This window comes from Bubalus kerabau, chromosome 11 (assembly GCF_029407905.1).
Source record: "Bubalus kerabau isolate K-KA32 ecotype Philippines breed swamp buffalo chromosome 11, PCC_UOA_SB_1v2, whole genome shotgun sequence".
Taxonomy (NCBI): domain Eukaryota; kingdom Metazoa; phylum Chordata; class Mammalia; order Artiodactyla; family Bovidae; genus Bubalus; species Bubalus kerabau.
In genome coordinates this window covers 57,618,877-57,637,057 of record NC_073634.1, presented here as the reverse complement: position 1 = coordinate 57,637,057, position 18,181 = coordinate 57,618,877, and the positions used below count along the sequence as shown (strand labels likewise).

The 18,181-nt window shown below is 34.9% G+C and overlaps 1 protein-coding gene across 1 annotated transcript in view; it reads left to right on the top strand.

Moving 5' to 3' along the window:
* The window catches only part of CTNNA2 (catenin alpha 2), a 271,343-nt gene that overhangs the window by 218,925 nt on the left and 34,237 nt on the right, over window positions 1-18,181 (top strand). Inside the window, exons 9-10 of the mRNA XM_055541737.1 lie at window positions 5,066-5,171; window positions 9,279-9,413. Coding sequence (XP_055397712.1) covers window positions 5,066-5,171; window positions 9,279-9,413 — 241 coding nt within the window. The remainder of the gene's footprint in view (window positions 1-5,065; window positions 5,172-9,278; window positions 9,414-18,181) is intronic.

The window sequence follows — 18,181 nt, the reverse complement described above, 5'->3', positions numbered from 1 at the left end:
GTGACTCAGATTCCTCTATCATCATGGAAAAGAAAATTACATTTTTTCATATACATCATATTGACAGAAAAATAAGAAAATAAATATAATCTTAAATTATGAAGTTTACCTGTAGAAAAATGCCTTAAAGAAATGTATACCTTAAATATTATAAACTTTATAACCATATTCCAGCTGCAGAAGCCCCCTGGAACCTCCTTCAGATCACAGTAGCCTTACTCTCAACTTGGAACAGGGCTAAGTGTTATGTGGCAGCTTGGGTGGGAGGGAAGTTTGGGAAAGAAAGGATACATATATCCTTTCTACTAAGTTGGCCTTTGGCAGCAGCTTTCTAATTTTCTAGGGGGAAAAAAAGAAGCCATAGAAGGAGTACTATCATGGCAGGTTTCAAGCTACCAATGTGTCTACTGACACATTTTATAGTCAGCTCTTGTGAGCATGTACAAACCCACTCTAACATTCAAGTGCCATTTTCTTTACTTAATTTTTTTCTTGTTAACAAACTAGGTTTATTTTCTATATCACTTTTCCCTTTTTTTTTTGGAACCAGTTTTGTTTATTTTCTGTGTTCTATTTTTTTTTTTTTTAAACTTTTATTTTGTATTGGGTATTCCCTGGTGGCTCAGATGGTAAAGAATTCACCTGCAATGTGGGAGAGCTGGGTTAAATCCCTGGGTTGGGAAGATCCCCTGGAGAAGGGAATGGCTACTCACTCCACTATTCTGGCCTAGAGAATTCCATGGACAGAGGAGGATGGTGGGCTACAGTCCATGGGGTTGCAAAGAGTCACATAGGACTGACAGACTTTCACTCACTATGCTGCTACTAAGTCGCTTCAGTCGTGTCTGATTCTGTGCGACCCCATAGACGGAAGCCCACCAGGCTCTCCCGTCCCTGGGATTCTCCAGGCAAGAACACTGGAGTGGGTTGCCATTTCCTTCTCCAATGCATGAAAGTGAAAAGTGAAAGGGAAGTTGCTCAGTCATGTCTGACTCTTAGCGACCCCATGGACTGCAGCCCACCAGGCTCCTCTGCCCATGGGATTTTCCAGGCAAGAGTACTGCAGTGGGGTGCCATTGCCTTCATTCACTATAGTCGATTAATAAACAATGTTGTGATAGATTGAGGTGAACAGCAAAAAGACTCAGCCATACATATACATGTATTCATCCTTTCCCAATCTTCCCTCCCATCCAGGCTGCCACATAACATTGAGCAGTGTTCCATATACAAATTTTACTATCCACTAGGTCCTTGTTGCTTATCTGTTTTAAATACAGCAATGTGTACATGTCCATCCCATGTTCTATTATTTTCTAACTCATAAATCTCTTCTTGTAATATTTTTTAATTTTTTTAAATTGAAGTATAATTGATCAACGATGTTGTGCCAGTCTCTGCTGTACAGCAAAGGGACCCAGTTATACACATATAGACATTTTAAAAAATATTCTTTTCCACTATGTTTTATCATCTGATATTGAATATAGTGGGCTTCCCAGGTGGCTCAGTGGTAAAGAATCTCCTGCCAATGCCAGAAGATGCAAGAGATGCAGGTTCCCTCCCTGGGTCAGGAAGATCCCTTGGAGAAGGAAATAGTAGCACACTCCAGTATTCTTGCCTGGAAAATTCCATGGACAGAGGAGTCTGATGGGCTACAGTCCATAGGATCACAAAGACTCAGACACGACTGAGCAGCTGAGCACAACATTGATTATAGTGCCCCGTGCTATACAGTAAGAGCTTGTTGGTGTTTCTTCCTCCTACATATAATAGTTTGCATCTGCTAATCCTACCTTCCTAGTCCTTCCCTCCTCCACCCCTCCTCCATGGCAACCAACAAAATTATGATTAGGGACACAGAGGTTCAGTCCTTTTTTTTTCTCTTCTTATCATCTTGGGCAGGTCACTTAGCCTCCTCTTTGGATTTCAGCTTTCTCAGCTAGAAAATGAGGAAATATTTGATGATCTCAAAATTTCTACATTGCTCTCTAGTTTCATGAAATATATCCCTATCATCCACTTGTGACTCCAAGAATTTAATTGAGTCTACAATGTGAATTCTAGTGTCAAACTTTTTAAATAACAATATAATAGTATTGTTATATTAATAGTAAATCTGTAGTCTCTTTTTAATTACAAGAAGACATGCTTCTAATGATGCTTTAGCTGAAATTTAGGAGCCTGAGCCTCAGACAGATTCAAGCCTCTATAAATGTCAGAATCAATCCACTGTTGAAAGTTATCATGAAAGGTTCATGAATAAGCATTTCTACAAATCCTTTGAAATTCTTGGAGTAAACAAACACCAAGATTGTTATTAATGAAATATCAAGTATAATGCAGCCCTTTGTGAATGGGTTAGTGAAAGTGAAAGTCGTTCAGTTGTGTCCGACTCTTTGCAACCCCATGGACTATACAGTCCATGGAATTCTCCAGGCCAGAATACTGGAGTGGGTAGCCTTTCCCTTCTCCAGGGGATCTTCCCAACCCAGGGATCAAACCCAGGTCTCCCGCATTGCAGGAGGACTTTTTACCAGTTGAGCTGTAAGAGAAGCCCAAGAATACTGGAGTGGGTAGATTATCCCTTCTCCAGTAGGAATGGGTTAATATGAAGGCAAAAAGTAACAACAATTTTTTATCAGAGTAAGATTGTAAAAAAGGATTTTCTAAGGTTTGGAAGTTACAGAGAAATAAATAATAATGAGAATACTATTAAATATTGACAGATTCTGCATCTAGAATTTCCTTTAAAAATATAAACCAAAAACAAAAGTTTATTTAGAGATAATTTAAAAAATAATGTAAGAGAATGAGAGCCAAATTGTCACAGAATTTTTAATTCACTCATATTATATAAAATGCACATATAAAATCTATGTATTTAAAAATCTATATAGCAACTGGATAGAATCAATGCCTTTTGTGGAAGAGTTAATGTTCAGTTCAGTTCAGTCATTTAGTCGACTCTTTGCAACCCCATGGACTGCAGGCTTCCCTGTTCATCACCAACTCCCGAAGCCTACTCAAACTCATGTCCATTGAGTCAGTGATGCCATCCAACCATCTCATCCTTTGTCGTCCCCTTCTTCTCCCACCTTCAATCTTTCCCAGCATCAGGGTCTTTTTCAATGAGTCAGTTCTTCCATCAGCTTCAGCATCTGTCCTTCCAAAGACTATTCAGGATTGATTTGTTTTAGTATGGACTGGTTGGATCTCCTTGCAGTCCAAGAGATTCTTAAGAGTCTTCTCCAACACCACGTTCAAAAGCATCAATTCTGCGATGCTCAGCTTTCTTTGTAGTCCAACTCTCACATCCATACGTGACTACTGGAAAAACCATAGCTTTGAGAATATGGACCTTTGTTGGCAAAGGAATGTCTCTGCTTTTTAATATGCTGTCTAGGTTGGTCATGACTTTTCTTCCAAGGAACAAGAGTCTTTTAATTTCATGGCTGCAGTCACCATCTGCACTGATTTTAGAGCCCCCTAAAATAAAGTCTCTCAGTGTTTCCATTGTTTCCTCATCTATTTGCCATGAATTCATGGGACCAGATGTTATGATCTTAGTTTTCTGAATGTTGAGTTTTAAGCCAACTTTTTCACTCTCCTCTTTCACTTTCTAGAGTTAATGTTGCCATAGCAAAATGAAATATCTTAAGTTTTGAATTTCCCTATGTACATGTTTAAGCATTGATGTGAACACAATATATCTTACTTTTAGCTACTAACACTAAAAATTCCAGAAGCAAAATTAAGAGGGAAACAAAATGCCCTTCATTTACATTTATTTTCTAAAGTCATTTTAAGTCTTCCATTTTATAAAATGCTATTATGGAACAATGGCAATCATTGCCTACTCTCTATGCAATCTAAATAAATGACTTCTGAGTAGCTTTTCTCTGTATCTCACCACATGTTTAACTATAGGATTATAATTTTGTAGTCCTAAAAAATGCATTGATTTTTACATGCATATGAGGAGACCAGTTGGAGTAGGAAATCGCAACTCCAGTATTCTTGCCTGGAAAATGCCATGGGCAGAGGACCCTGGCAGGCTACAGTCCATGGAGTTGCAAAGAGTTGGATATGACTGAGCAACCGAGCACAAGGAGACCAGTAACAATGCTAAAAATAGAGGAATAAATGTATTTAGTCTATCATGTTATTTACCTTTCAAGAAAAGAGAAGGTATATCATATGCAACATTTTGTTTAAATATTATAATGCAGCATAGTTTCCTTTTCCTTTCTAATAAATATTTGAAAGACATGTAATATTAAACAGTTCACCTAATTGAAAACCTTATGTGAAAAATATTGGGGCAATGGTTTTTGGCAACAGAAAGACATCTACTGTCACACAGTGTTCTATGAGTATTCTTTCATAAGTCAGTCCCAGAAGCATATAAGCCAGCAAAAGAAAGAGCTCAGCAGATTTCTGAAATTTTGGCCAAATCATCCCCAGTTATGGACAGGAGACAATGGTTTCTCAAAGAGCCAAAGTGGACTTAAAAATATAATTAACATAATAATAATGCTGGGCATGGTGTGAAAGACAGTGAACGAGCATTTATTTTGGCTAGACTGATTTAAATTTAGAATTTATCACATGATTTGCATAAGCTTGGGTGAGTTAATTACTTTAGTCTATTTTTCTCTTCTCTAAAATGGGGATGATGATGCCTGCTTGTTAGGGTTGTTATGAAGATAAATGTATACAACAGCATAGACACATGATAAGCATTTACATGTTAAATTCCCATTGCCCTTGTAGTGATCATCTTTTTTAATGGACCACTGTTCAAAAAATATAGAAACTCATGTAAAGAATAAAATGTGAGCATGCCCATCCAAATAGGGAAAAATATTCCCTGAAAATGAATGTAAATAAAGTGGATTATTTAAATGGAAATTGAAGTGAATCAAGAAAACATTCAAATTTCCTCTAACATGGTCAGAGCCAAATCAAATACAAAAGCAGGGTCCTGGACAAACAATATGGTAGGTGTGTCTATTTCCTGCCATAAAGTGAATTTCTAATTATGTTGTGCCTGTTGTTTCAGAGGCAAAGGCCCGTTGAAAAATACATCTGATGTCATTAATGCCGCCAAGAAAATTGCAGAAGCAGGTTCTCGAATGGACAAATTAGCCCGCGCTGTGGCTGATCAGGTAATATAAGAGGGAAGAGCAAGCACATGCTGAGTGGGGTCATTAACTAGCTCTTGGGTTCTGTAATGGGTTTTATGCACTCTATTAAATGCCTCTGAAGAATGAATTGTAGAGAATTGCTACCATTTTACAAACTGACCTCTAACTCTGTTGAGATTGAGTTGATGCCAAAGGTGGGTTCTGTTTTCAAAGTTCCTTTAGAAAGAAGGGTATCCACTTTTTTTTAAATTTTATTTTATTTTCATTTTTTCATTTTATTTTATTTTTTAACTTTACAATATTCAGAAATATAGGGTATCCACTTTTTAAGAGACATAACCTTCAAGGAATCATGGATTATCCTGGCTGTCCTCATTCAGAAACTCAATGACATTGCAGAAATGGGAAGCAAAAGAAACAACTTTATTTCTTGTTATAATTGATCTTGCTATAATGATGCTCTTTATAATTCATTATAATTTATGTCCTGGCATACATATCCACATAATCAAAAACATTCAGATTTCAGCTTTATTTTCATCCAGACTCAAAGTGCATCAGAAATTAACAAAATTCTCAGGGTATCTTTTATGCCTTCAGATTGAATTAAGTAAGATTCACATTAAAATAGTTCTCAATCTCAAGGTTGAATATTTGAGTTTATTTCCACTCTTTTCATTTTATTTTGCTGATCTGGAACTCTAAAATCCTGTTCTAAGTATGTCTTCTTTCAATAATGGGCCATTTCTTGTAAGTGTACTTTAGGCAATAGACTCTTTCAAATAACTGATGCTTATCTCTTTAAACAATGGTGGCTTACAGTTTGAGCCAGTTTCAAAGGAAAATGTCTTAAAATATATATTAAGATTCTGAAATAGAAAATATTATATAAACTGCTTTTTACATGGAAAAACATTATGAACATGAATTTACTACAAAACAGATCATCCTCTTTGGGAACACTGAAAGATTTAGGATTTTTTTCCTCCTCTGTGGAGGAGGGCTTTTCTCGTAGCTCAATTGGTAGAGAATCTGCCTGCAATGCAAGAGACTGCCTGTGATGCAGGAGATGCAGATTTGATCCCTGGGTCAGGAAGATCCCTTGGAGAAGGGAATGGCTACCCACTCCAGCATTCACGCCTGGAAAATTCCATGGTGGACTACAGCCCATGGGATCACAAAGAGTTGGACATGACTTAATGACTAAACCACAACCACCTCTTCCATAAATGGCCGTGGCCTCCTGTGGTTTTTGAGTGGCTTACTATATTTTATCTCCCTCATTTTCTAATATAAGACTGTTCCTCTAAATACTTGCCTTCAACATCCCATATTATAGAATACCTCAAGTCAATACCAAATTTACTCATCTTCTGAAGTCTGAAAAGAAAAACTCATGATTAAACTATTGGGATTACTTTTAAAATAACGCTCATATTATATATTGTCTCATATTATATATATGATAGCAAATCTGGGGGAATGTTTTGCTTTCTTTTGAATTTTTGAGAAACACTTAAGAGTAAAAATAATTTACTAAATATTACCAAAATTTGAAAATCTCCTGAAATTTATAGTGATTAAGGACCAAACCATTATTATATTGCTAATTTCAGGGCACTACTGATTGTCAAGCTTCCTACATTTTGGAGCAAAGATTGAGTTCCATATGTCACCTAGAGGGTTCATGTAAAAGAGAGGAGAGAAAATGAGTTTATTTGAAAATAGCACTCATACATGCAAACATACAGAAATGCACCAGCCAGGAAAGAATGCTCCATTTTTTTCTGCAAATGTTGAGGCAATTTTATGCAAATATTGGGATAAGTGGAGTGACCACAGATTGGCAGTTGGTTCTGAGAGAAGATTGTGCTAGGATGGACTCCTAAGGAGTAAAAGTAGATGAAGTTTGGATGGTTTTTCCATTATATTCCGAATCTCAATGGCTGAAACTACTTCTCAGTATGTTTAGGCTCCTTGAGCTCAATGATTTTTATTGTGATTCTTGTTTTTGATTTTGTAATTTTGGATCTTTATTTCCAACAATTATGTATCCAGAAACATAGCCCCCAAACAGCTTTGATATCTGGAAAGCAAATCACATATGCACACACACACACATACAAATCCCAGGATTTTAGGTGTATCTTGAGATTGTGACAAAGTATTAAAATGCTACCTCTTTGTAGCATTCTTCCTGTAATCAGTTGTGAAGCAACCTGCAATTTTTGCTAATGTTTGGTCTGAATGGAACATTTCTTTTTCAAATAATGCATCCATTTCTACTATTCCAGTGGTATAAGAGTTATTTTTCTTGGTCCATAATGCCTTTACTTGTGTTTTAATACTTCAGTTTAAATAACAGAATAGAATGAGCATTTCCAAAATGTGCATTGGTTGGCTTTATTTTCCCAGAAAATATTTTTATGAAGATTTGAGATATGCACACAGTATAAACTTTTTACGGACTGTTGCGTTTTTAATTACTGTTCCATTGAGATAGAACTTCCATTTTAATTTGCTGCAAGGTATTTGTATGAAAGGCCTTTAGGGAGATATCATTTTAAAGTTAATTCCTTTCAGTATATGGGTCTCTGGAGTAGGATAAATATTACAGTATGAAGAACTTGTAGGAAGCTAAAAACAGTCTCTGTGGGATTCTTTCTTGATAAATGCAGTTACTGAAAAAAAAAATACCACAATGGTAAGTGTTATGTAGAAAAAAGACCCTTTTGTAACTTATTAAATAAATGGCTATGTCAAATGACTGGCTTCACAGTATTAATGAAAGAATTCCCTTTCTTGAGCTTGAAGGAAGCTTAGCTGGAGTCTTTTTCTCATACTTTTGTTCTAAATAAGGTACTTTACTTTGGGCTGTGGGTACTTGTTTCTTATAGTGTTTCATCAAGGATCTGGTGATTATATGTCCTTTTTAAGTGCCAGATTGAGGGAGAACAATAGAATGTCCTGGAGAATTTTGAACTGAACTTTGGATAGCAATAGGAATATATTTCAATTGCTGGATAGCCGTTGGCATTGAAGCTTCAGAAATGCTTTAGGGAAGCATGTAAATGTCTCTGAAAGTGTTCAGCTCTGTTCAGTGTGTATTTGACGGACATCTACCAACTTAAGTTACAAAGATAATTCAAAATCCTTGGTCACCCGATTTTTTTTTTTAAGAATTCAATATCTCCGCTGCATCCTTGGAAGGGTCCTGTTGTTACACTGATGAGCTTATTTCAATGGGCTTCAAACTCATTTTACTCACATCTTTTTCTTGTACAATGGTCTTGATCCTTCTCACAGTCTCTGGTTTAAATTAAGTTTATCATGTTGCTAAATTTGTTGATAAATATGATATTCCAGAAAGTGCAATAGAGTTTCTTTAGTGAATGATACATTTCTTATAAAGCCAAAAGAAACAAATGCATTTTCCTTTTTTTTTATTTTAGTTTATTTTTAAACTTTACAATATTGTATTAGTTTTGCCAAATATCGAAATGAATCCGCCACAGGTATACATGTGTTCCCCATCCTGAACCCTCCTCCCTCCTCCCTCCCCATACCATCCCTCTGGGTCGTCCCAGTGCACCAGCCCCAAGCATCCAGTATCGTGCATCGAACCTGGACTGGCAACTTGTTTCATACATGATATTATACATGTTTCAACAAATCAAATTGAAACTCTCTTCTACTATGGCAGAGAGACTGCCACACAGAATGATTTCTTCTAGCATCTGTTGCTTTGTTGTCTGTGTTAAAATAACTTTGCATATAGTGAACATGGAATGGGTCATTAAGAGAAATCCTATAGAATATTGTTTTTTTTTTGCAGTTTAGAAGATAATTGATAAAATACTTATACATTCATCCCAATAAGACTTTCTGGGAGATCATTAAAATTCTTTGTATAGAATTTTATCAAAGTGGAACTAACCATTCTCACCTATCACTGTGGCCTTCTAAATTCCCTAAAGCATTTCTGAAGCTTCAATGCACTATCAAGTTGAATGGATATAATTAAGGTATATGACAGTGAAAACTTTTCTTCTCACAGCTTCTATATAACAAGTATTAGAAACTGAAAGATTCTTACTAATTGAGATAATTTTTTTTAATGTTTTATAGTGTCCTGATTCAGCATGTAAGCAGGATTTATTAGCCTACCTTCAACGAATTGCCTTGTATTGCCATCAGCTTAACATCTGCAGCAAGGTGAAAGCCGAAGTACAGAATCTGGGAGGAGAGCTCATTGTGTCAGGGGTAAGCTGGGACCTGGGCTTCACAATTCGAGTTTCCACTGTTGTTCTTCCAAAGCAAGCATTCTTGGCAACAGTACTGCTAAAAACACCAAACTACAGTGATTCATAGGTAGTTTTTTTTTTTTCTTTTTAAATGTTATCACCATTATTCCAGACTTAACAATAACTCACAATGAACAATTTGATTTTCCAATTACCCTGTGTTTATACTAGCCCTATAAAATCTCCATTCTTCACAAGAAAACTAATTTCATAGTCTGGAAAGTCATTGCCAAGTTGTGACTATTATAATTATTTGGGGCTTTTGTATATTTACTCATTGTAAGTCTACTTCCCTCTGTTAGTCCTAGTAATTTTCATTCTCTGTTCAGGAGCCAGCCTCTCTATGTGTGGATTGTGTTCACATGTTAGAGATGGTGAAAACAATAGGAATTCATTCATCAGGTTCCAATGCATACTAGGTTATCAATAACCTTTAAAAGCCAGAAAGCATTTGGATTTAATACAGGTTGATGTGCTGTTGCCAAAAACTAACATGGTTGTCAGACACTAACAATTATAGATCTTTTATTCAATCACTTCAGTGTTTCCCTTCTCATGAAAATATAAGTATCTGGTCCATTTTCATCAAATGCAAAGAAGCAAAAAGCTCAATGAATAGAAGTATCATGATTTCTTGGCAAGATTTCCAAATGTATGTGTTGAGGTTCTTACCTTGGCTTCTTCTCCTCCTTCAGTCCCTTTCTTTCAACACAAGATGCCATCTATTGTAAACTATTTGCAAATTCCAAAGTGTGGCTCTTCCACCTTTAGTTCTTTTCCCAGTCAGCCATGATGCTGCCATTTTCAGTGTGGCATTACCAGAAACAGAATATTATCCATATGGTGAATGCCTTGTGAACATCAGACTGGTCATGAAGCTCAATTCTTCCTCAAGACATTTCCAGAAATTCACCATTTGATTAAAAATATGTGTAAAAATCATCCTTGAACCCAAAGGTTTCAGTTCCTGTATTGTTTGGCGTTTAGAAAACCTAGCTGGGAAAAGAGCTTATCTGGCTTGCATGGAGATTCCATTTAGAAAGTCTGTTCCATGCAGTCTCATCTAGTGCCCAGTAAATTGCGATTTTGTGCCTCTTAGCAAAGCATAGTCACCCCTCCTTTTCCAAAATGATCCCGCTTCAACATTCTTCAACAACCAAGAGCAATCTGTCTTGCAATGTGTACTTCCTGCCACATTGGTTATTACCAAGATTCTCTCTGCCAAGAAGTGATCGAAACATTGCATTTCCCTTGCTTCCTTTCTTATCTTCAGCCTCAATGGTATAGTTTCCCATACCATTCAGCTTTCATGTCCATCTGTATCAAGCACCTGTGGGACTGAGTGCATTTTGTTTCGCTTGCCTTGTGTGCTTTCATTTGTTACTTTCGAAATCTTATTATTTACATGGATGCGCAGAGCATCTTTGTGGATCTCAGACTCCGCAACCTCATCTAAGCAAGTTTTACGGGCAGAGTTGCTCTCCATCGTCCTCTCAGTGCCCATTGTTCATCACTGCCTCCAGAGCTTCATTTCCATTGTATTTTCCTCATTTAGTTGTAGTCCAAACCATCACTGGCTTTTATCACTTGCACTGTTGGCATTGGCAGAGGTGTTTGAGAACACTTATCACAAAGCCTGTTTCCTTCTTTGAGTCTTATTGGCAATGTTCGTAAATCCTTGCATGGGAGAAGGCTTCTTTCAGAGGAATGTTATACCACTTTATAATAATTGAGTCAAATGCATTATAAAGATTTGCTTATATTGCTCAATTATGGGCCTGCTCTTGGTTTCTTCATGATTTTTTTCCAAGCTTGATTGCTATTTGGTGCCACACCTGCATCTGTAGTCTGCTGTCTTTGCCACTTTGCCTCCATCTTCTTCTTCATCCTTCATTGATGGCCAATAGAGAAAAAAAAAAAAAAAACAGCAATATGTTTATTTTGCACAGTAGCACACATGACTGTCTTCAAAATTCTAAAAGAGTCAAGAATGTGAGACCCCATACACACAAACTTTCAATGATTTTGCCAAGAAAGTTCATCCATGCTTTGGGCCCCATTTATTTTGTTGTCTGGCATGACGAAGTTGCCACATTTTTAAGAAGTTGCTATATTACATACAGTATGCATATATATATATTAAATATAGTATTGCATATAATATGCAATTAAAAAGAGAAATACTTAAATTGTCCTTGTTTTTTTCCTATGTCTTTGTGTACATGGTATTCAAAACTGTGCCTTCTCTGAAAACCCCTAGAACAGTATTTTAATTAGGAGTCAAAGTTTCTACTGAAGCAGAAGAGATTTGGATAATTTTTTTTCCCCTTTTGCCAAGAAAAATTATTTGGATTTAAAAACTGAATGCCATATTTTTATAGTCTTATGCTGGCATGATGAACTTAAACTAAAAATATGCTCATGTGCATAATTGTATACCATGTCAGCATGTGTATGTTTTATGTGAGTCTATGTGTACAAAGTGGGAAAGGCTTCTTCTCTGGTGTCTGCCTTTGACTTCAGAGGTGACTCAGGAAATCTCAATAGGACATGGTGACAGTGGGTGCAAAGCTTTTCATGAGTCATGATGGGAACTAGAGAAATAGATGAAACCAGGGTGTATGCCTATGGATGCTCATTCATGCAACTGCTATCTAAGAAGCAGCATTAGTTTTCTGGCTGGCAATCAATTTTTTTTAAGTCATTGGCTTAAACATTTCTCAACAGTGGAAAGGTGCCATTCTTATTAAATCTCACAGTAGAAGATGCATATTTGTGAGCCAGTTTAGCTCAATGTGGTTGCTAAGCAGGTAATGGGAAAGAGCATTAAAACAAACAAACAAAAAAAAAAACCCCTCAAAGAGTGATAGAAATGTTAGAGGAAAAGCAGAGGAGATGAAAGCCCAGACAATTAAACAGCTTGATAGTTTAAATACTGGCTTTATTTGCTTGTTTAGTTTAATGTTTGGTAGTTTAATCTTTTAAGCTGGTTTACATGCTTTCTGGAAAAAAAGACTGTTGTAAGAAGAAAAGATAAAGAGGAAAGAGGAGAGGAGGAAGGAAGAAGCATAAAAGAAGGAAAAAGAGAAAACAAAGGAAAAATAAATTTAACCATAGCATAACATAAATAAGTTCAATACAAGTAATATCCATTAAAGGTGACAGCATTTTATTCATCAGGGGAGACAAGTTGAACCACACTTTTTCAGCATGTAAATATGTTTTGAATACAAATCAGTTCCAATGCCATGCTATAGAAATTACCTGTATATTTGTCATATTTTTAATTAATTTTTCTGCATTCAGTTTCAGAGAATTTAATACATTCTTTTAAATTTAAAAATGGAGATATACACATGCAACTGGAGAAACAAAAACCATTTTATAAGCCTTGATAATCTTTAGCTACCCAAAGATTTATACTTTGTACATTATTAAGAATGAGATTCAAAACACAAATGTAGGGATTTCGAATATAGAAGGCTGAATATCAAGCATTCTGATAAAACCAAAAAATTCTATCTAAAATGTTAAGTTTAAATACAACAGGAGCCCCATTATAACAATAAAGCTGGAACACAAGAGCGATAACTCTGCTCTTGACAAGAATTTGATGTTCAGGTTCAGAGATGGAGGGCCACTGATATAACTTAGAGCTGACTCTACATGAGAAGTTACAAAGTTAATAGATTTTATTGCAAATAAATGCCTTTTTTCATGCAAACAAAATATAGGAACAGAGTTTAGAGGTGACAAATGTTAGTTCCCTTAGCCCTCAGGCTGATTAAGTGAAGCCATGACCTATTCCTGAAGGACTGAGTAATTTGCCCTAAGTGAACTTTTGTTCTTTTGTCTTTTAAATATCTCCTTTCCAAATTTGAATTCCTCTCAATTGGGTTATGGAGAAAAGTTTGACAAGGTGAGCAAGCATAATTTGCAACACTGGTAGGATCTGGATTGGTAAAAAGAAAATTGGAGAATAAGGGGTCAATTATGTTTCATATCATTCAAACATTGGGCTCAGTTAAAACTAACATGAATATTCATGGTAATAGCTAAAAAACACTCATAAAAATACTAGAAACTGGTCATATTCAAGTCAATTTGAATAAAATACATATATGCTATATGCACGTGCTTACATATATACACACAACAAATAAAGCTGATTTGCTTCTTTGTCCCCTTAATAAGCAATAATTAAGAAATGAACAAATGATTGACAACTGTGACTAATATCTAATTCAATATAATACAATTTTGGGGAACATATAGCGTTTCTTTGTACAATGTTATATATATTTGTACAATACCATATATATATACATATACATACCTATATATACTTGTGTGTGTGTATATATATATATACACACACATATATATATAATGGTGGTTGTTTGAGATGAGAATTGCATTATACTTGAAAATTTTTTCATTCCCTCTGTAAAAATGTATCAGTATTTTGTAATGGGCTGAAACAATCACTGAAACAAGCATTGTATTGATACCTTGTTGTGTAGACTCCTACTTTAAGCACAATTTTGGGGAAAAAGAGTCTTTTTTTAATGTATCTTCTGATTCTGTCTATTGTCAATTCTTGCTTATCTCCACTGATCAAAGTATAGTAGTAATGGGAAAAAAATCTAAATTGTTAGCTATTTCAGTTTGGGTTTGGAATGCACTTCTATGCTTCATTTAAACAAAAGGGTATGTGTTCAAGCAACTCACAGCAGTTTCAAAGAATTTTATCCAGACCTTCCAGAGGGTAAGTTATTAAGTATTTGGCTTAAAGAACTTTTTCTGATCTTGGGAAAGTAGGAAAATCCAGATCCAATGAAAGTAAGATTAAAGCTAAAGTCAGATTATCAATCTAAACAGAGGGATAATGAAGAAACTCTGTAATAGTAAGAAAATTAAATCGGTATTCATCATATTCAGAATGGCAATAGTTCTTTGCACTTAATCTTCTAGTATGATGGGTTGTTGCATAAGTCAATCTTTCTCCCAACAGCCTACGCCTTAATGTGTTATGATGGTACAACTATAACCATAGAAATTCTGATTCCCATTTTAAATCTTCCTTAGTTACATTCATGTCAGTGTCCATGGTCATTGACTTTTGCACAACCCAAATTATTCAAACCTTAAGATAAAAATAACCCTTAAGTTTTTTTCAGTGCAAATTCATTCTCTCAGTGTTGTAAAAGTGACATTTAACAAACTCCAGGCATTATTTTTGAAAGAAATTTGAAATAAGTTTTATAAGAAAGTAAAAAATCTCCTTGGGTTTCAGGCATCATAGAAAGCTTTATGTCTGTAGCACCACAGCATATCACCCTGACTTCAAATAATAATCTTACACAAAGGAGGAGGGTATGTTGCTTCACTGTAAGAAGTAACTCTTCAGATACATACTCAACGATACTAATCTAAAGTTACCAGTATGGTTAATTCTATTCATCGGGAAAAAAAATCAGTTATTCACTTATGAAATTAAACCAGTTTGTTATCTTACTAAATTGTTTTATACAGAGAAAAAGACTTTTCTAATGTAAATCCTAAACTAGGAAAACAGACTCGATTGTGGCAAAGCTGGGATGTGAACCAAGCAAATAACTCTTTGACCTCAAATGGAGACATGGATTGACCAAACTAGGGTCTACTCAGTGGGTTCACTTGATTACGTCACCTGAACTTGTGAGCTGAGCAGTTTACATTTGAGTTTAAGGGCATTATTGCTCATAAGAGCAAAAAGTGTTAGTGACTTTATGAACAGAGGAGTGTCTCTGAGTCAGAAATATCAATGCCATTACCTGTCACTGAATCAATGGACTTTCATTCCTTTGGGTTTTAGAATTTTTTCAAGTTTCAAAAGCCACAAATTAAAATAAGGCAGGCAAATTTTTCATGCAATTATGTTAGTAATTAATGTCTTTGATTTTAATATTCTAAGGGTTTTTTTTGACATCAAATGAATAGTAATATTTTACAGAAACTTGGAAGTGAGATACATAGAAGGCACCTAAATGAGGGACAATGATTGCACAAATCTTTTGATATCTGTGAAACACAGGAAAACCTAGCTAAAGATATCCTGGTTTATACAATTTTCCCGTGAGATATGTTCAGAGATCTTGTCTACATGTAATAATTGTCTGAGTTCCTTCTAAGATGTTCTTTGTTTATCAGTATGTTTTAAGAATTAATGTCTGTAGTAGTATCTTAGGAGCTAGCACCTTCTCCCCCATTTTAAACTAGTTTTGGGTATATGAGAGCAACCCAGATCTACCTGTTCCCTTCAGTTGAACCAAATAATTATGAGAAGTTGAAGTGTTGATTGAATATCTTTATTTAGATACAGTATCTATAGTTCAGTTCCTCATTTTTGGTTTTCCTGTATACCCTCCGATTTGTCAGCTCTAGTCAAGAAATATTTTGAATGGATTACCCAAATCTATTGTGTTTTTATTCTTGTTTCTACTTGGACATGCCGTAAGAGAAGTTAAAATATGAACAAGTTGATATAAAATATATAATTAAATTTAAAAAGAGAATATGAATATTAAAACCATATACTTAATGTTATCTGGGAATTTCATTATTGATTTTGTATGACCTCAGATGACTCAAAATAAAGGAAATAAAGAGATGCCGATAGCAAAACTGAGACAGGAGCAGTGTTTTTCCTAGGAAAAAAACAATGGTTCCATAAGCTGTTCCTAACTTCTAATGACAAACTAACCATCAGAGTTCAGAGTTGTACTTATTGCTTGTTCTTATAAGGATATTTTAATTCATTGAATTTTATGTTCCTATTGCATTTCAACTCCCACATAAAAGGAACAGTGCTAAATATTGGTTGGGTGGGAGCATTCAAGGTTCTTTACCTCTAATAGCAAATAATTTTTGTAAAAGGGTAAATTTTTCTGTCCATTGTGCTTTTATTAGGTTGTATAGTTTCTTGTTTTCATTTTACCTCACAGTTTCTCATCTTACTGTTTAGCATTTTCAGCTGGAATAGCGGGCCGTCTCTTGAGCTCCCTCTGTGTATTCACTGGTTTTCTTGGTTTACTGGAAATAAAACTGTGCTTAACTTACTATTGTCTACATTCTGTCCATACAGACTATGTCAAATGCTTTCCCCAGTTTAAATAATTTATAAAATCTGCCTTTGATCAGAGCCCTTTAGAGGAGAAATATGTTATGTTATGGCCCATGTATCTTAAAAATAGGAAAGACTTCTGGATGGGCAATATGGAGGATTTTTAGTTCAGATTTGTTTTACTGCTTCAAAATACATTGTCTTACTGTATCTTGAACAGTCATTTTCCTTCTGGGCAATACATATATATTTCAAATATTTCATCCTAATTCTATTTTCTTGAAGGCAAGATTAATTTAGACTTTAAACTTTTCTTTCATCATCAGTACTATATCTTATTTTATTGCTTTTCTCTGAATACCTTCATCTATACAGATGTCTTGTTGATAATGAATTTGATTGGAAGTCTGGCTAGATGTTCTGTCAAATCTCTATAGTCTGCCTTCTTTTCTCTGTTTCCTTTTGCAACTTTATTTTGCAACTGAAAGAGAATATCCTGGAGAAGTTCCAGTCAGCATCATTTTCTAAGGACATGTACTCTTTTAAGTCCAAGGTTCTGTATGTAAGATACTATCTTAAGACAAACTCAAACATCATTTCTTTATCTGGAAACTTCTAATTCAAATATTTTGCTATCGAAATTAATTATATTCTCTCTTGCTGGGATATTTAAGATTTTGGTCACATTGCATGCCAACTGCCTGATCATGTCTTCCATGATAAATTACTTGGTAAATACATCTGCCAATTATTCTTTTGGAGTGTACAAATTATTCCACCTGGCTTTTCTTCATCCTTTGCACTAACTTAAAACTTTTTTTTTCCATAACAAGCAAATAAATATTTGAAACCAATCTTACATTTCTCTGATCCAAAGAAAATTATAATCATGACTTCAATAATGAAGTCTCTTGACTGAAATCTTGCAAACACTTCATGTCTTGTCTTGAAGGGCTAACTCATCCATTTCTGTAATGTCATAGGAAGTATGCATCAAATCCATAATTGCAGTGAGACTTAGTTTTCATGAACAGTATCAAGAGGCTAGATCCCAAGAAGAGCTAGAAATTTTCTGATCCAGGCACTGCATTCTGTGTCAAAGAAAATTTTGTTAGTTTAACTAATATCATAACTAAATACATTATTGCAATCAATCATACTAAATCACAGAAAAAGTCAGCACAGTTCACCACTCTGCATCCATTTGATGCAGCCTAGTTTTGCATTGGGTTCCTGAAGTCATGTTCTACTTACAAATAAATGATATATAATTAATTAGAAATACAAAAAAATTATAATCTAAGACCAGTTTGTTTTAGTTCAATATTTAAAAAGTGTTTAGCTCCAATTTTATTCTAATATCTTAATATTGGCAAAAGTGTCCCTCCTTTGTTGAGTAGTAAAAATTTTAAAGTGTTTATTGGGAGAATGGACAGATGCATCATTAATCTTAAAATAGTGACCTTTATATATTGTACAAAAGGTGAGATGACAGAAATGAGTTTCTGATATATAATTATCACTTTTGAAACTGTTTGATTATAAAATTGGTAAAAGAATAACACTTTGCCTACAATGGGGAAATCAGGAGATGGCTAATTTCTAAAATCAAATGGGACTAT